General features: G+C 35.1%; 6 protein-coding genes and 1 pseudogene across 8 annotated transcripts; 4 read left to right on the top strand and 3 right to left on the bottom strand.

Annotated features, from left to right (window-relative positions):
- Nucleotides 1–529: 529 nt before the first annotated feature.
- On the bottom strand, nucleotides 530–1,552 carry LOC104793374 (VQ motif-containing protein 18 pseudogene; annotated as a pseudogene).
- Nucleotides 1,553–4,953: 3,401 nt separating this feature from the next.
- LOC104793373 (uncharacterized) lies at nucleotides 4,954–5,500 on the bottom strand. Its single transcript, XM_010519728.2, has one exon. It carries the CDS (start codon nucleotides 5,479–5,481, stop codon nucleotides 4,954–4,956), a length of 528 nt encoding a protein of 175 aa, XP_010518030.2. The 5' UTR covers nucleotides 5,482–5,500.
- Nucleotides 5,501–6,160: 660 nt separating this feature from the next.
- Nucleotides 6,161–6,873, bottom strand: LOC104793372 (uncharacterized). Its single transcript, XM_010519727.3, has one exon. The coding sequence runs from the start codon at nucleotides 6,690–6,692 to the stop codon at nucleotides 6,261–6,263; it is 432 nt and encodes a 143-aa protein (XP_010518029.1). The 5' UTR covers nucleotides 6,693–6,873; the 3' UTR covers nucleotides 6,161–6,260.
- A 918-nt stretch (nucleotides 6,874–7,791) lies between these two features.
- On the top strand, nucleotides 7,792–9,285 carry LOC104793370 (non-specific lipid transfer protein GPI-anchored 14-like). The gene is made up of 2 exons (XM_010519726.2): nucleotides 7,792–8,364; nucleotides 8,908–9,285. The coding sequence occupies exons 1-2, from the start codon at nucleotides 8,025–8,027 to the stop codon at nucleotides 9,171–9,173; spliced, it is 606 nt and encodes a 201-aa protein (XP_010518028.1). The 5' UTR covers nucleotides 7,792–8,024; the 3' UTR covers nucleotides 9,174–9,285.
- Nucleotides 9,286–9,759: 474 nt separating this feature from the next.
- On the top strand, nucleotides 9,760–10,938 carry LOC104793369 (non-specific lipid transfer protein GPI-anchored 14). Its single transcript, XM_010519725.3, has 2 exons — nucleotides 9,760–10,353; nucleotides 10,651–10,938. The coding sequence occupies exons 1-2, from the start codon at nucleotides 10,014–10,016 to the stop codon at nucleotides 10,872–10,874; spliced, it is 564 nt and encodes a 187-aa protein (XP_010518027.1). The 5' UTR covers nucleotides 9,760–10,013; the 3' UTR covers nucleotides 10,875–10,938.
- Nucleotides 10,939–11,498: 560 nt separating this feature from the next.
- Nucleotides 11,499–14,988, top strand: LOC104793368 (uncharacterized). Of its 2 annotated transcripts, none has more exons than XM_010519724.3 (13): nucleotides 11,499–11,768; nucleotides 12,344–12,595; nucleotides 12,670–12,739; nucleotides 12,870–13,066; nucleotides 13,177–13,252; nucleotides 13,341–13,424; nucleotides 13,495–13,574; nucleotides 13,684–13,810; nucleotides 13,892–13,951; nucleotides 14,031–14,081; nucleotides 14,171–14,329; nucleotides 14,409–14,541; nucleotides 14,625–14,988. In XM_010519724.3, the coding sequence occupies exons 2-13, from the start codon at nucleotides 12,420–12,422 to the stop codon at nucleotides 14,798–14,800; spliced, it is 1,389 nt and encodes a 462-aa protein (XP_010518026.1). In that variant the 5' UTR covers nucleotides 11,499–11,768; nucleotides 12,344–12,419; the 3' UTR covers nucleotides 14,801–14,988. The 2 variants fall into 2 exon arrangements, with proteins under 2 accessions (XP_010518026.1, XP_010518025.1); XM_010519723.3 differs by having other exon boundaries at nucleotides 11,723–12,159.
- Nucleotides 14,989–15,178: 190 nt separating this feature from the next.
- Nucleotides 15,179–18,242, top strand: LOC104793367 (cytoplasmic tRNA 2-thiolation protein 1). Of its 2 annotated transcripts, none has more exons than XM_087453985.1 (10): nucleotides 15,179–16,035; nucleotides 16,316–16,422; nucleotides 16,577–16,719; nucleotides 16,809–16,928; nucleotides 17,060–17,172; nucleotides 17,263–17,355; nucleotides 17,456–17,496; nucleotides 17,583–17,649; nucleotides 17,732–17,843; nucleotides 17,949–18,242. In XM_087453985.1, the coding sequence occupies exons 4-10, from the start codon at nucleotides 16,860–16,862 to the stop codon at nucleotides 18,114–18,116; spliced, it is 663 nt and encodes a 220-aa protein (XP_087310111.1). In that variant the 5' UTR covers nucleotides 15,179–16,035; nucleotides 16,316–16,422; nucleotides 16,577–16,719; nucleotides 16,809–16,859; the 3' UTR covers nucleotides 18,117–18,242. The 2 variants fall into 2 exon arrangements, with proteins under 2 accessions (XP_087310111.1, XP_010518024.1); XM_010519722.2 differs by having other exon boundaries at nucleotides 15,587–16,035; nucleotides 16,308–16,422.
- The last annotated feature ends 43 nt before the right edge of the window (nucleotides 18,243–18,285 follow it).

Raw genomic sequence — 18,285 nt, 5'->3', positions numbered from 1 at the left:
AACCAAACTAAACCGAAACACTGGATCCTTCCTAGCAGTAAACCGAAATAATACGCCAGCTAGGGGCCAGTTTTTTTGGCCGTGAATCAAATAGACTAATTGAACATTTTAGCACTTGTGTTGTGTGCACACTACGATTTAATTTCTGTTAGAGCTGCGTTGCATATGGTCACTAAACTAAGATAAACAGAACGATCAGCTCAGGTGTTTTCATATTTGATATTAGATCTTTGTAGCTAAGAGTTGACTTAAAAGTTAAATTAAACAAATCACATTAAAAAAAAAAAAAGTTGATATAGATGTAATATATCATTTTCAACATCGTAAATAAATATCATCAGTAAGTTTAAATTATTTTTTCTTTAATCAAGAGCGACATTAATTAATATTGTCACAAAGAAGACATGAATATATATTCTTGTTACTTTACATGTTAATTTAGTTTGTGATCATTGTATACGTAATACTATATATCTCCATAACTATCGAAAACTTGTCAATCTTTGTTCTAATTAATTAGCAAACAAACTTTTTCCCCCAAAAAAGTAATATATATATATACAAATACACACCAGAGAATTAATACACACATCCGATAATTAATAGCACATCAATGAAGTTACATAAACAACTAGGGTTTTTAAACCGACGACGATATATCTCTTAATTAGATTTAGATACAGTCACTTCTCCTAGAAGGGCTGCACGTAAGTTAAACTCTTCACCTCAACTCGGCAAATTCAGTCCACCAAAGGTCAAGTTTCTCGTCGCATCCATCGAATTCAAAAATTTAAGGTATCTATATACAACTTCTAGGCCTTTTCCCCCACAAAATATGATCTTATTCGTCGTCGTTACGATAAGATCTCACCAAAACACGATTTTGCAGAATCAGCCTGAAAACCCTAGAAATTAAACTGTTATCAATTAGGACGAATTATGACCCTTTGTATCGAAGTTGTTGCTGTTGTTGTTGTTGTAGATGAAACCTTCGACTTGTGAAGTAGAAGAAGATCTCATGGGGAAGGAAGAGAAGTAATCTTCTCCGACATCTTGAATCAAACCTTCTAGGTCAAAGTAAGTGTTTGTGTTGGAAGTGCTCTGATCACCTGATCCCCACTCTTCTTTCACCTGTTGGTTTCCTCCGTTGGCTAATAAACCGGAGAAACCCGAAAGCCGGTTGACCTGCTGATGATCTCCGCAAGCCGGTTCATGGGACGCTGGAACTCTCGGTTTGGCTCTCTTTTTACCGGTTTTGGCCTCTCCGAGAGCTGGTTTTCCGGTTAGGCTCTGGACGAGTGAACGGAAGTTCTTGACGTCGGTCTTGATGACCTCCGGTGCGAATATATGGATTATGCGAATCTTGGGCTTGATCTTGGATATTACTTGTGAGTTTCTATTCATGGAAACCCTAGAACTCGAACCTTCATTGAAACTTTGATATTGAGTAATCTCCATTAAATCTCTCACAATTCAATATAGAAACCCAAAAGAACAGAAAGTAGAAACGATTGAGAAATGATTGGATCTTTGAGATGTTTGAATAAAAGGATATTTCGTATACCGTGGAATAATTATACTGCGGCGGTTGGGTGATTATATATATAGATAGTTATATAAATTGTAAAATATCGGATTGTTAGTTAGTCAATAACATTAAATTAAAAACAAACTTGAATATGAAAATGACAAAGAAGATGTAGGACGAAACAGCTATGGACCTGCCTCCATGACACACAACATCAACTTGATTTAAGTAAAGTTTTATGTGTGTATATCATATTATTTTACATGAGAACATCTTAGTTCTATTTTGTACACTCGAATATATAATATGTTTATGATTTGTGATTAATCAATTGACCTGACCATAAATCTAAACTATATATAATATTAATTAAACTAAGCATAGATAGCGTGAATCATTTATATGTCGTTGGTAGCATATTTGTGTGTGTGTGTGTGTGTGTGTGTAAAAGTGTTAATTGTCGGCATGTCTGTTCTTTTCTGGTTTTGGGATTTGGCTTTCCTATAGTTTCTGTAGAAAACTATTAAAATACGTGTATACCTTTTACAATAAGTTTCATTTTTTGTCTTACCGATATGAATCTACGATGTTGGGCGTCTCTTCATGTTCAAATGATTGACAGTCTCGTTATATTATTTTGGCTAATGACGTCGTGTGTGGAATTTAACTTTATCACAACTTATAACAATATTAGTAGATGGAAACTAAAATCTTGTGCAATTTTAATATCAGTTTCTTGAGTTTGTGGGGTCAAAATCTGACTCAGGGAACTGTCACTTGAAAACCGACTTAAATCAAATCCTACTTCTTTAGTTAATTTGCTTCGGTTTGATGATCCAATTTCTATATCATATTTCTTATACCTTATTGAAGATCTATAATAATACCGAAGGTAATAAACATGAAGAAAAGAAACCAGTAGATCATTAATTAGTTTTTATATCATCTTATTTAGTTCGAATATATAGGCTATATTAAAACCAAAATTTTCCCTCGAATAGCTTTGTAATGTCCACTCCTTAATTTCATCTCTATGTATTTAGAGACGAACATATACATCACATCATTCATCTACAAACTAATGTTTGAGGTGTAGACACGTAGATTATGCCATGGTGTGCTTAAGAAAGCAAAAACAAAAATCTGTTTGCTCGTTTTGGTTCATTTTGAATATTTATTAAGTAGTAATTTATTGTTTTGCACAGAGAAGCGGACGCACGAAAGAATTCTTTTATACAAAAATGACATACAAACTTTACAATTAAAAAAATTCAAAAAGGTGCAAACTCATAAAATAATAGTTGACTTTTGTTTTGCCAAAGAAGCAAACAAGAGCGACAGGGTGGATTTAACCTCCGTTGACTTTACGTAAGTGGTGTGGTTTATTATTATTTCAAAAACATGTTTAGATCATATGGAGAGTCGAATTAGTAGAATTCGAATTCTATTTTTTTTTCTCTAGTTGTTACAACAAATTAAAGCATATTTGCTTATCACTTCTACAAAATTACATATACTGTTTTTTTTTTTTGTTAAAAAACAAAGTTACATACATGAAGGGAAGATCTCTTGAACTATACTCGATGTAGCTTTTGGCCTAAGCGTGAAAATTTTAGTACCACTCTTTTTTGGTGAATTCTTATACAATAGCACTAATTGCTGGTTTTGACCTTGATTAATTAATTATTTTAAACGATAGCATATGATCATGAGGAGAGGTCATATTAGTTTTCAATATTGGTAGTTTTATTATATTTTAACGTCAATCGATTTAAAGTCAAAACTTTATTTATAAAGGAAAACAATATTTTATACTGGCGCGTTTGGTTTTTATAAATCTTAGAGATTCGATATATGTGCAGATAACTAGCTGTATGTTTTTTTTTTTATTCAGGTGAATAACATAAATTTGGGGAAAAAAAATATATTTAGTCATTATTTAATGCCATTACGCGGATTGAGAGACTTGTTCTATACATTCGTACTACTTAAAAACAAATATATACGCAAAGCTCTAGAGAAATCATATCATCCATCAATTTAGATATCTAGAGAGAGTGGAGTTCATTAATTTTGTTTACTATATACTCGCATTCAAAATTGTCTATTTATCTACTAGGAAGACCCAAATCCAATTATATATATAGTTGTTTTAGCTACTCGTGAATAATAGCATATATTTAATCCCAAAAACACTATAGAGATCCTATACCTTCAAAATCCAAATCACCGGACTACGTTGTGTTAATCTGTTTTCGATTTTTCTAAATAAATGAACATGGCTAAATAAGAGACACATTAAAAAATAAACTAAACCTAATGTGATTAAACAAACTGAAAATGGTATTTTTGATTTTAGTTATGCGCTAATTATTGAACTGAAGCAGTGTCAAGGCTGCAAAGGACTCAAATGTGGTTTTAGCACCAAAGAGGAGTCACATGTGTGTTAAGCTCACATGTACCCAAAGATCCGTTTAGGAGATGTTTTTATCACTCTTGGGCACTCAACCATCACATGTTGACATTGAAGAAGAAGCAACTTGCAAGGAGAACACTCTATTATTCGGCGGACACAAGGAAGACGCAATGTGGCCGTTGGAAGTACAAGCAAGTGGGAGAAACTCTTTCTCTCTCTCTCATTAAGTTGTAGTTCAATTTAAAGTGGATCTAAGCAACACAACTGTTGGCATTAGGTTAGAAAAGGGAGAAAACTACTCTCATCCATTTGTGTATAAATATGTATGCTTATGCATTGAATAGACTAAGCTCTCTATTTTGGGAGACTTCCCCTTATACAAAATCAGGCTCTTATACATTAAAATGAGTAGATTAGGTTGATACTATTCTCATCAAGAGCCCAAGCCTTGGCAATGCTTGGTCTCTACCATTCCTTCAATCTAAATCTCTTCCATTCTCTTAACGGTTTCTATAAGGGTTATTTGGGTTCTTTCTGGTGTGAAAGTGTTGTTGCCTCTCAAGCTTATTCTCTAGGTATGTACAGCTTGTTAGGCTTGTATTACTCTCTTTACACATGAACACACAAACTCTGTTTTTTGGTGTCTTGTGAGTTTATTGGAGTAGAGTGTTTCTTGGAGCTCACTCTCTCCAAATTCGAACACTAATTTCATATGAAATTATGCGCTCATTTTCAAATCCATATATTTGAAATCCCTACAAAGTTAGCCGTCTAAACTTTGGTAATTGAGAGTGACTCCCGTATCACATGACTAAATAAGAGACATCTTGAAAATAAACCAAATGTAATGTAATTAAACAAATTCATAATATGAAATTATATTTTGAAATCAATTACGCTCACATTTTCAAATCCACATATATATATATATATATATATATATATATAAGTCTATTATTATCAAAGAAAATCAATGTAAATGTGAAAACGTTTCAAATGTTTCAATCTTTTATAACCCTAGTTCCGTATCTTCCTCCAAGTCGTCCTCTAGGGTCAATACATCGAACCACAAGGTTAGACCACTGTCGTCCTCAGTAGATTCAACCGAGAGCTCAAATCGACAGAGAGGACACGAGTTATGACTTGTGAGCCAAGGAACAATGCAATCTTCATGGAACAAATGGTTGCATGGCAATTTCCAGGCAGGTTCTCCGACGACGAAGTCTTCCCTGCAAATGGTGCAAAGTAAAGAAGAAGATTCGTCTGATGAGGACAGCATTGAAGATGAGATCAGAACGGTCGTAATTGGATCGAGAATTTGAGCCTCCTCGTCGTCTTCGTTATCATCATCATCATCATCATCATCATCAGGACTAACTCCAAAAGGGGTCGAAGAAGTAAAAGTAGAAACGAGATTACACTGAGGACAACGTGGAGAGGAAGAGGGAGATGATGAGAGAACCGAAAGGATGATGTCACATTCTTGACAGGTGTACTCCTGCAGCTCCAATTGGTTTTGGGTAGAGGAGGACGACATTGATGAGAGAAGTTGGGTGGTTGAGGGGATTCAGTAGAAAAAAATTGATATCTCTTTAGATTCTTATAATATAATGGGAATGTTAGTTATATGGTAAAAATGGGTGCGTATCTCTAAGTTTTGGACTTTGGTATTTCCTTCCATTCAAAGATTCTAAATTTATGAGCGTCAATTAATTAGCTCTTATGGTGTATTTTGGTCAAATTGCAATGATTTTTTTCTACGAAAATCTATCAGAGTTCCAATTATGTATGGTTTGATATTGGTACATATTCATGTATGGTCTAAGCAGGTAGCGCGGTCAAGATTGATAAAATCTTTAAAATTTAACTTTCCATATACATAAATTTACTAAGAATAGAAACACGAATCGACACATATATTGAACAAGTGCATGACTCTAGTTTGAAGTATGTATAGTGGTTTTTACTAGTGTTGCCGCCATATCAAAAAAAAAAAAAAAAAAATGTGCACGACAGAACAAAAAAAAATACATTAGAGTTCGATCTCACAGGCGACGTTTTTTTTTTTTTTTTTTTTTTAATATTTTATTTATTTATTTTATTTATTATTATTTTTTTTTTTCATCTTCCAATTTATTCAATCCCAAGTCTTATTTTACAATCTTCCGACTCACTCAATCAAAATTTGCATCACAAACAATTCAAAATCTCACAAATTCAAAAGTCTATTTTTATTAATTCATACTCTCGCTTACATCAAAGACACTTCATGAACAAAGCCACAAAGACAAAGACAAAGACAGTACTTTCAAAAGATCACGAAGAAGCCTTCTTCTGAAGCTTGGAAGCTTCCAAATCAGCAGCTTTCTTCAAGATATTATCCTCACCATCATCCAAAACCATCGTAATCGGACAAGACCCGAGCCCATCAGCGATCGCAAGCACGATCTTCTTCATCTCCGATTCGAACTCCTCTAGATCCACTGAACCGCTCTGATCCGTATCAAACTTCTCGAAGATCGAGTCGTACAGCTTCGTCAGCTCGTCCGGAGGAGTCACCACATCAACTCCGAAGTGCGATTCAAGCAGCCTCATCGATTCGAACGCCTTTCGTACCTCCGACCTCGATAAAACGCCGTCTTTGTTCAGATCCAGAGCCGCGAACCTCTCGTTGACACTCTTCTTGAACTGCTCTTCGTCTTCCACAAATGACCGTACCGTTGATCCATCGATCACTACTACTCCCATTTTTCTTCTTCTTCCTCTTCGAGTTTTTGTTTCTGTAACTTTCTTTTCTCGATGATGTTGAGTTAAGGACTAATGAATGAGTCGGTGAAGAAGATAAGAAAGAATCTTAAGCATATAATATAATATTAGGCCTGTAAACCTTTTTGTTTATTTTTAATTGGGCCGTAATATTAAATTTAGTTTTTATTGGGTTATCGTAAGAGGTAAAGGCCCAATAGGCCTTAGGAAACGGAGTGAGTTCTATACGGTAAGGCAAGAGTGACCTCATTAATGACGCAGTGGTCTCGTTAGCTTTTGTAGTTGTAGGTGTAGTAGGGTTCCAAAAGACTGCACCAGGTGTCAACGCATACAATTCAAACACTGAGACGACACTCCCACTCAGTGGGTTGTTGTAGGTGTTACCGTGTTAGTAGTGAATGATGTTCCCTTTCCTCTTCTTAAATCGATTTCTTTATGCATTCCCACAGCTTTTGTTTTGTAGCTTTGGCAATTATTTTATTTCTTCTAATAAGTATTATGATGGATGGGTAGTGATTGTGTATGAATACTTTATACTAAAAATGAATTATTAGCTATCAAAACATCTCGTGGGCTACTTTTTAGGGAATAACTTTTTTGAAAAATAAAGAATAGCTATCAAAACATTAGTGATGCGATTTTCAGTCTTGCATATAGATATTCAATAATTTTGTTTTCTTTGAAATTTTGCTGTTTTATAATTGAAAATGTAAGTAATAGAAAGAAAGAATGATATGTGATATAACAAATATGTTTAATTCTTGGCAAAAAATAAAATAATAATAATATGTTTAATTCTTTGAATACTTCATTTATTGTTTTTGTTAACGAAATTTTATTTTATATAGATTATCAGGTTTTAATTTGGGATTTAGTAACAAGGCGAAAGTTGACAGAGACCCATAAGTTAACAAGGCGAAATTTTATTTTATATAGATTATCAGAGTTTAATTGACTTACCAAAAATTAGTTTAGTATGGATAAAAATATACTCCACAATTAAAATTATGGGTCCTTAATTCACCATACACCGATTGAGCTTATGGAGATAATGATGTTGACATTTGAGATCACATGTTCGTTCGCATGTATATACGACACAATTTTCCATCACCAATATATACTCCGATAAACTTCTCGTGACGACAACGCATACAACGCAATCATCGCGTAAATTACACAATAAAATAAAACAAAATGGCTTGTAGAAAAACCCTTAAAAGCTAAAAAGTGCTAGATAAATCGTAAGAGTGGTAGTAAAGGAATGGTAGTGGAAATCACAACAACAATAACACTGAAAAAAACAAAAAAAAAATGAAGTCATGGAGGATTAATCTAATGGCGACAGCAATAGCTTTGATAATGTTGGCTATGGTGGTCGCTGCTGGAGATGATAAGGCAAAAGATAAGGATGAATGTACTGAGCAGCTCGTGGGTATGGCCACGTGTCTTCCTTACGTGCAAGGACAGGCAAAATCTCCGACGCCGGACTGTTGCTCCGGCCTCAAACAAGTTCTTAATTCCAACAAGAAGTGTCTTTGTGTCATCATCCAAGACAGGAACGATCCTGATTTGGGTCTTCAGGTCAACGTCTCGCTAGCTCTTGCTCTTCCTTCTGTTTGCCACGCCACTGCTGACATAACTAAGTGCCCTGGTTCGTATCTTTACCTCTCTACAATTTCACCATATAATAAATAATTTGCGACGTCGTTGGATTAGTGATAAATAAAAACTAGTTGTTTCTTTTTTTGGATATATAGAAATTTTGTGCTAAGTGAATCCGAGTGTTTACGATTATAGTGTAGAATAATGTTTTGATATTTTACATATTTGGGTGACTTTTATATACTATATATCATCATTGATTGAAAACGTTAGAATTCTATCCATATAACATTTGGACTAAATTTTATCAGCTGATTTTGGTGGAATCCTACAAAAAAAAACGGAAAAATCAACGAATTCATCATAATAGTTTAGAATTAGTTAAAATTCATTTATGTTACCATCTAATTAAGCTAAGCGTATAACATGACTCATGTTAGCTCATGTTACATTAGTCATTAATGTACATCGATATATATAGCACATTCAAGAATAAAAACAGAGTATGCGAATAGTATGTTTGGTAAACAAGTTTTTGAAAGGGATGATACATAATAAGAAAACTCATATTTTTATGGGATGGGTGTTTCAGCTTTGCTCCACTTGGACCCCAATTCTCCAGATGCCCAAGTGTTCTACCAGCTAGCAAATAAAACCGTCTCAGCCTCTGCTCCCACTGGCTCGTCCCCTGGACCCACTAGCATGTCTCCGACCGCAGGATCCGATGCTGGTAAAAACAGTGGTCGAACGGCCTCTGTACCAGGCTCGAACCACGCTCAAAGCTTCTACAAACAATGGCTAGGGCTCGAAGTTGTTGCCCATTTCTTCGTATTTTCTTACATTTTCATCCTCGTATAGATAACAATAACGAAAAGTGAAAAGTATGTAACGTTGATTTTGCGCAATTGGAGTGACGCTGGTTTTTACCGTAACTGTGTTTGATTGATGAATTTAGTTCTATTTCGTGATCGTGAGACCTCTTTCTTTCTATTTTTGTGGGCCACAAAATAAGACACGTACGAAATACAGGTTTTCTATGTCTCGTTTAATGCCTTTTATTAAATTTATTTGAAACACAATAATCTTTATTCTTCAAGAAATACAATCATTTATTTATCAAACCTAGTTAAGGGTTGACGTTGGTTTTTAAATGAGTCAAAAGCATATTGATAAAGCCATATAGGCAACGTAAAGGGATTTTGCTTCGTTGTTAAAACTTAAAATAGACGTTAGACTTACACACGACATCTAAATTTTAGCGTCAACTTCATTACTTTTACAGTCCTTTATAATCCTTGACTCGAACACTTGAGTAATATTAATTAAGTCACTTGTAAACCGACAAATGAGTTAAAGAGATCTTTTTAAAAAAAAAATTTCTTCTAGTAAAATATCTTGTAGACTTGTAGTGACTTCTGAAGAATTATACCTTTTTGACAGATTTGAATATTCTTTAAGATCTTGAAAAATGAAATTAAAAAAAAAAAAGAAAAAAGAACAAAAGAGGTCGGCCAAACAAAACAAGGGTTGAAACTTGACTTACCAAAGTCTTTCCAAAGTTGATAAACTTTTGTCGTATTATAAAGTTACTATACAGAGATTCCGCGTTATGGAGATAATGATTTTGATATTTGAGATCTCTTGTTCTCACAATTTATTTACAAAAAGAAAAAATCAAATCCGAATTAAAAGAAAAAAATGGAATCATGGAGGATTATTCTAGTGGCGATATCAATAGCTTTAACAATGGCGACTACGGTGGTGGGAGGTGGAGAAGATAAGGCAAAAAATGAAGAACAGTGTAGGGAAGAGCGTTTGAGTATGGGCACGTGTCTTCCTTACATGAAAGGACAAGCAAAATCTCCGACGCCGGGTTGTTGCTCCGGTCTCAAACAGATTCTAGATTCGGAGAAAAAGTGTATCTGTGTGATCATCCAAGACAGGAATGATCCTGCTTTGGGTCTCCAGATCAATATCTCTCTCTCTTACACTCTTCCTTCCGTTTGTCACGTCACTGCTGATGTCGCTAAATGCCCTGGTTCGTACCTTAATCACCTCTCTTAGACTTTTACCGTTTTACGATATAACAGTGGTTGGTTGTATATGGTTCATTTTAATGTGGACGTTTAGAAAGGTCTTTGCTTAGTTTGTAATTATAATATGACTTTCTAAATAATAATTTAACATTTACCATATTGATTATCGTGTAAGAAACTGAATTCACGTAAGACCGTTGGTAATTTTTTAAGTACTCGAGTATTATCTTGAAAATTTTATTAATAGAAGCAATATTAACGAATCCATAATTTGTGGTACGGTGGTATGGATGTTTCAGCTTTCCTTCACTTGGACCCAAAATCTCCAGAAGCCCAAGTGTTCTATCTAATAGATCAAGCTTTACACAAAATCGGACTAGCTTCTGACCCACCCAGTCCCAGCGTTCCTCCAACCGCAGGATCTGATAACAACAACAGTGGTCGGACGACCCAACTCTTTGGTAAACGATGGCTAGTTGTTGCCCATTTCTTCGTCATATTTTGTATTTTCATCCTCGTTTAGATAATAACAATGAAACGTGAAAAGGATGTCACGTTGGTTTCGTGTAATTGCGGTGGCTTTGATTTTGTGCCGTTGCTGTTTTTGGTTTTGACTGATGAATGTAGTTTTCACTTTGTGACAACTCTTCTCAACTATTGTTTTTTTTCTTTCTTTGTATGGCGCAAAATGAGACACGAGCTAGCTACAAATGACAACTCTTCTCTCTATCTTGTATGATTTTATCAATTTTATTTTTGTAATATTTTTACTTGAGAAAAAACTCTTGAATTTTTATTCATTGAGTATGAATGTATGATGGTTTTGTTTGAACTGAAGTGAACTGCATCCACACGCAATTTCATTAACCGATAAGCCTCTTAGCGACAAATGAATTCTTTTGAGTGCGAATCAGATCCACAAGAAAAAAAGAAAGAAAGAGGGAACCACAAGGATCAAATGGAACATGATCACAAAGTTGTGGAGATCCAAGTTGCCATAAACTTACTTTTTTTTTTTTGGTTTTGTTTTTGGTGTTGTCATATTGTAAAACAATCAATTGGACTACTGATCGATCAAGGACTTCGGTTTAATGGGAGATTACGGGAACTTACTGGTTAAAAACTTCGGCAAACCTGAATTTTGGCTATACCTAATTGTATGGTTAAAAAAGTATAAAATACTATTGTAGAGACAAGTATTAGGCATCAACACACAGTAATAGTGTTGTAAGAAATTGTTGTTTGCACTTTGGCAGAGATACTAGTAACACCAATACAAAGTAATAGACTAATAGTGTTGGAAGAACTGTTGCAACTTGCAACCATTTATCGTAGTATATAAATCATCCAAAGTGTCCCCATACCAAATCTATAGAGCAATCACATGACCGCACGGTTTCCTAGATTATCTACTACGGTCAGTTTCGTCTCTCTTTCATGATCGTGATTCTCTTTTCTTCTCTTTTTTTTTTTTTTGGGTCAACAACATTTAATTTCCTGTTTTTAGTACTTCATTAATTCTTCTTTACTCAATAATTAAATTTTGAAATCGCGGAAAATAAATATTAATGACGTATTTACGCCGGAAAGTATTACTATAAAATTTTATTTTTTTCCTTTTATTTTTTTTCAAGTTTCTCGTTAAGCTCGCTCACACAACCGTTGTCATTTTCCCTTTTTTGTTCTTCCTTCTTAGTCCCGTTTCCTTGGGAATTGGATAATCTATTGAACAGATTCTTAAAGGGTATCTGAATCAAAATTCGATTTTGGGATTGCAAGTTTCTTCCTTTTTTTTTTTCATTCAACAGGTACGAAAAGTTTATTCCTTTTTTTCTTTCTTTTCTCGTTCTTGAAAATTCTCACCTTTCCTCAATTTCTTCAATCCGAAAAAGTTCGTGTCTTTTTTGTTGTTGTTGTTGTTGTAGATACAATTGACTATATTCGAGGTTTTGGGTTGTTTTGAAAATCTTCGATGTGTCTTCTTCCATGCAGGTTCTAATTGTAGGATTATACAATTAAAAAAAAAAAAAATACAAAATTTGTCTCTTCTGAAAAACCAATTTGGTTGATGACGTCACCTGTGATTGTCGGAAGGAACGATGACGAAGAGGATCCATCGACGAAACCACTTGGAAGGTTGTCTGTGTTCTATTATGGAGTTGGACATATGCTTAATGACATTACTGCTTCCTGTTGGTTCACTTACCTCCTCTTGTTTTTAACCCAAATCGGTCTCTCCCCAAGGTACATACAATAATATCTACTCCTGATTTTTACACTGAATTAGTGAGAGTAATTACGCTTTTCTTCTTCTGTAGGGATGCTGCAATTGTCATGCTCTCTGGTCAAGTTGCAGATGGTTTTGCTACTGTCTTCGTTGGTGAATTGGTAAAGTATTTTTTTTTTAATTTTGTAGTCTTGTTTAATTTAAGAGTAGTCTAAATTGATTGATCTTTGTTCAATGGAACCAGTGTATTTTTTTTTAATCTCACAAAATCTGTCTTTTTCATATGACCAGATTGACAGATTTGGGCATTTCAAAATTTGGCATGCTGCAGGATCCTTACTAGTTGCTGTCTCATTTTCATCTGTTTTTGGCGGTTGTTTGCCTTGTACTCTCCTCAACAGTAACTCCCTAACTGTTGAAACATTATCGTACAGTATGTTTGCAGCTATCTTCAATATAGGATGGGCTGCTACTCAGGTTTCTCACATGTAATAAAACAATCTTTCTTTTTTTTTTTCCGTTTGATCTTCTCTCTAGGCTAATCTCAAATTTACTCTGTCAGATATTCATTTTTTTTTTTTAACTTGATGTTCGCTAGGGCTATGGTCAATTGCATTACACTGAACTCAACAAGCAGAGTAGCACTAACAAGCTCCCGTAACGCTTTTAGCATGGTTAGCTCTTTCCCTTTAGTCTGATTTTAGCTCTTTAACGTGTCTTTTTAGGCTTATACTTAACATTTCCATCGACTGTTATTTTCAGGTTGCTAATTTAGGCTTATACGCTATTGCTTTAGTTGTATTTGGTGTTAGTGAGGCCGTGACAAAAAAAAATACCGAAACTCAGGTTTGTGCTTCTATGGTCTTGTTTATGTTAATACCTTCGGATATGATTCTAAGTCTACCTAAGTCTACAGTATCGTTGGATTGCTTACTCATCTATCACCGTTGGCTGCTGCTTTGTGGTCATATTTCTTATGGGAACAAAAGAACCAAGGTAATGCACACTTTTCTCTGAAATGCCTTGATCAGTTTTTACCAAAGTTCTTGCATTGATGGATGATATTTTATTGAAAATGAGTTGGTTTTTTTATTTATTTTCAAAGGCTGCGGATAGATCTAAGAGAAACTAGCCGAGCAAGAATACCGTGGGCTTACTGGTTCCGTAAAGTTCTATACTATCAAGTTGCTATGGTTTATCTCCTCACTCGACTAGTATTGAATGTTTCACAGGTTAGTTTCTGTATCCTTCATGTTTTGCTTCTTTTGTATTCGATCAATACTTACATTTCAGGATGACTTTAATATTGGCAGGCATATCTTGCATTCTTTGTTATTGATGAATTGCAAATGGCTCAATCCGCTAAAGCTCTGGTAAAATCAGTAAAACCACTGCAGTAAGCTTTCATCTCTACGATCATCAAACTTTTACTGATCAATGTTTAATTTTCAGATCCCCGCAATAATCTACATCTGCAGTTTCGTTGTATCGGTTATGCTTCAGGTGGTTACCAGAAGGCATTTATCTTCTTCGCCTCTAAACTTTGTCCTTTCTTAGTGTGTTATGTAACAACTATATTCCCATAATTGTAGGAGATTCCATGGAATGGAAAACGCCTCAAGGCATATTATTGTGCGGGTGGTATCATTTGGATATTCTGCGGTGTAGCAATCCTCTTATTGTCCAGAAGCATTAACTCTTACATGTATGCCATCTCTGTCTTTATCGGCATCGCAAATGCTTTAATGCTGGTAAGACAATCCTTTCTTAAATCTGACGTCTCCATGTGTTTACATGTAACGTGTAGTTCTGTCTTTTGATTTTTTACAGGTGACAGCAATCAGTATGCAGAGTGTGTTGATTGGTTCGGAACTCGGTGGATGTGCTTTCGTTTGTGGGTCATTAAGCTTCTTAGACAAAATGTCATGTGGGCTTGCTTTATATGTTCTTCAGTCACATCAAAGTAAGTTTTTGTTTTTCTTTCTTAGTTGATCTTATAAATATCTAGAGATTGTTGATGGAAGTGTTGTTTGCAAAATGGTGCAGGCACTTCACCAAAGGTCGATGTAAATATCAACCAACATTTTTACTTCTCGGTGACAAGATATGGGTTAGGACTTGTTCCAGCTGTATGCTCGCTTATTGGAGTTGTTGTAACATATTTTATGGAACTCGATAGCACAATTCTAAAGCCTCTGCGTCAACCACTACTACTAGAATGAACAGAAGGAAGGTATGCAACGTTTCTGGTCTGGTAAACATAACTCAAACTTGGTTACTGTTTGACAGTATAATGTTTCAATTTTTTGTTCATAAAGGATAAGTTTAGATCATACTGCAACAGGCAAAACATATGAACAAAAATTACTTCAAAGTCATTAAAAGTTAATACAAGTTGATTTTTGTTCCATGTTGTCTACTCGTTAGTCGCTTTCTTCTCTGTATCTTCCTTGTGTGAGTCCCTATAGATGAATAAAGAATGAGTCTTGTGAATCCTCTTTGTTTTCATTAGACATTTAGAACATAGATAAACTGAGAAACACATCAAGGTTGGTGAAGTTACTTCACTTGATCCATTACATAGATTCTCTATTTTACAGATTCTGAGAAAAAGGAATATTAATTCATAAGCAATTGATCTATATCCAAAAGCAATATTCCTTCTTCTTTGTGATGTAATGTTAAGCAGAGAACATAACAAGTAGAGAAACAGAGGCCAGAGAAAACTGGAGCACCTAAAGAAACAGAGCTAAAAAGATAACAGAGCACAGAAAACAGAGTAAAGTAAAGTAAAGAAAACAGAACACCCAAAATAGAGCAATAAGATAGACAGAGAAAGTAAAAAAACAAAGCACGGAAAACAGAGGAATAGGAAGAAACTGAGCAAGTAAATGTAAATTAACTTCTCGGCTGAATGAATCCTCTCTCATAAGAACGCACATAACATGTGCTGAAGCTGAAGCTTGTGACCAATCAAGCAATGGAGATGGGAGATATGATGAAAACATGGAAGCCAAGTTTTGTGCCAATAAAGTTACAGAGTTGAGAGTTTAAAAGACAAAATTACCGCATCAGTGTTTGTTTATCTAATCTTAACTCTTAAGCGATGAGTCAAACTCAGGCAGCACAGACGCAATGCCTTTACTCAAACGTCGCCGTTTAGCAGCGGTGAGTCAAACTGAGGCGCGACACAGATGCAATGCCTTTACTCAACGACGTCGTTTAACTCTTGACTCCGTATTCCGTCAAAGCCCTTTTAGGGCCCATATAGACGAAAAACGATGGCGTTTCATCATTCTCTGACTGCGTCGAGTTTAGGTCGCTTTTCACCTCCGACAAGCAGGAGGAGCTCCGGTGAGAAATGGAGGCCAAGAGCAAGAAAGCAGGAGCCACTCGTCTCTGCTGCTTATGCAACCTGAGACGTCCCGTTCTCAAACGTCCCAAAACCCTTCAACAGGTAACTCTACTCAAACTTCTCTTGTTTGGGTTTTAGCTAAGATTTCAAGAAGAAGCTTGGAACAAACTTCTATACTGTAAGATTTGGCTCTTTTATGAATTCCACTGGTTGGGTTATGATCCCTATGTGAAATCGAATCAAAAATTAACAATCTGATTCGTTGGAATTGGATCAAAATCCAATCTTTAGTTTCCAAGTGTATTGTTTAGTTGCTAGAGTCTCCTCTTTTGGGGTTTTATGTATGAGAAGTGATTGAGTCTGTGTGTTTAAAGATATGCAGAGAGTGTTTCTATGAGGTTTTTGAGGAGGAGATTCATCAAGTCATTGTTCAGAATCGTTTATTCAAATCTGGTGAGCGAGTTGCTATAGGTGCTTCTGGTGGAAAAGGTAGTTGCTTCTCTTTCAACCTTCAAACTTATGAAGATCTTTTGCTTCAACATAATACTGTTACACACTTTTGATTGTTCTGGTAGTTGATAGTTGATAGAGTTGATAGCTGATTCATCAAAATAATCCAAAAAGCTGAGGCTTTGTTGTGCAGATTCTACAGTTCTGGCATATGTGTTATCAGAACTAAACAGACGGCATGATTACGGATTGGATCTCTTTCTCTTGTCCATAGATGAAGGGATTACGGGTTATCGTGATGATTCTCTTGAGACCGTTAAACGGAATGAAGTCCAAGTAAGCTTCTTTTTGAATTCTATATGTGATTGGTGATTGTTTTCTTGGCGTTTTTTTTTTTTGATGGGTTCTGTATTTCTTTCTTTCAGTATGGTTTGCCTCTTCAGATTGTTTCATACAAAGATCTGTATGGATGGACAATGGATGACATTGTAAAAATGATCGGTTTGAAGAACAATTGCACCTTTTGTGGTGTATTCCGTCGACAGGTAAGGAACAATTTTCTTTTGCTTGTTCTACAGTTTGTCAATTCTTTTGCTTGTTCTACAGTTTGTCAATAACTCTGCATAACAACAACAAAATTTTGTTTTTAATTTGCTTCTGTTTGATTCATCTAAAGGCACTTGATCGAGGAGCTGCGTTATTGAAAGTAGATAAGCTAGTCACTGGACATAATGCAGATGATATAGCCGAAACCGTTCTCTTGAACATATTGCGTGGGGATATTGCTAGGTAAATATTTTTTTGATGATTTGATGAAAAAAAAAGAAAAATCTATCTCATTCGTGAATGAAATGATTTTTGTAATGTTGGCTATTGTAGATTAAGTCGGTGCACATCGATTACTACTGGTGAAGATGGTCCCATTCCAAGATGTAAACCTTTCAAGTATACATACGAAAAGGAGATTGTCATATATCCTTACATCCTTCTGTTTTGAATACTACTGATGGTTTTATATTACTGTTACTTGTCAACAAAAAAAAAAATGCGATATACCTTAACGTTGCTATACGTATGCTTATTTCAAGAAGCTGGACTACTTCTCTACTGAATGTAAGTGTGCATTTTTTAAAGTTTTTTTCATTGTTCGTAGATTTCATTTTCAGCCAAGATAACTCTTTCGTTTGTTGAGTTTGCAGGCATATACTCTCCTAATGCGTATCGTGGGTTTGCCCGTGAGTTCATCAAAGATTTGGAAAGACTAAGGTTCTTTCTCGACTTCTTCTTCCTGTCAGTATCTGCTACAATCATGAGTTAAGTAGGGATCACTAACTTCTACAAAATGCAGGCCGAGGGCGATTCTGGACATCATAAAATCTGGAGAAGATTTTAGAATTGCCACAACCACAAAGATGCCTGAGCAAGGAACGTGTGAGAGATGTGGGTATATTTCTAGCCAGGTGAGACCTCTCTTTATCACATAAAGTGTCAGTTGTCATGCATCATTAGAACATAGAGTTAATATATAGTTGTTTGATTGTTTTGGATTAAAACATGATATGCAGAAATGGTGTAAAGCTTGTGTTTTGTTAGAAGGACTGAACCGTGGTTTACCTAAGATGGGTATTGGAAGACCGAGAGGCGTAAATGGTGATCATAAAAAGGATACAAAGAAGCCTGGACCTGCTGTGAAATCTATAGAGAGCAAACAATGTGGATCTCTGGATTTCTAAAATATTTTGGTAACTAAAAACTAAGAAATTTTGTTCCTTTCATAAACTTATTGTACTTTTGGTTTTACTTTTTGGCTTTGTGTGTATCTGAAGTGTTTTATTATGATAAAAATCTGTTCACTAATATTTCCAATATTTTTTGGTTTTTCACTTGGCCAAACTTAATTTT

The sequence above is a fragment of the Camelina sativa genome, chromosome 6 (genome assembly GCF_030686135.1).
Source record: "Camelina sativa cultivar CO46 ecotype springtype chromosome 6, ASM3068613v1".
In the NCBI taxonomy this organism is placed as follows: domain Eukaryota; kingdom Viridiplantae; phylum Streptophyta; class Magnoliopsida; order Brassicales; family Brassicaceae; genus Camelina; species Camelina sativa.
The sequence above is the reverse complement of the archived record's forward strand: the minus strand, read 5'-3'. Positions and strand labels throughout refer to the sequence as shown.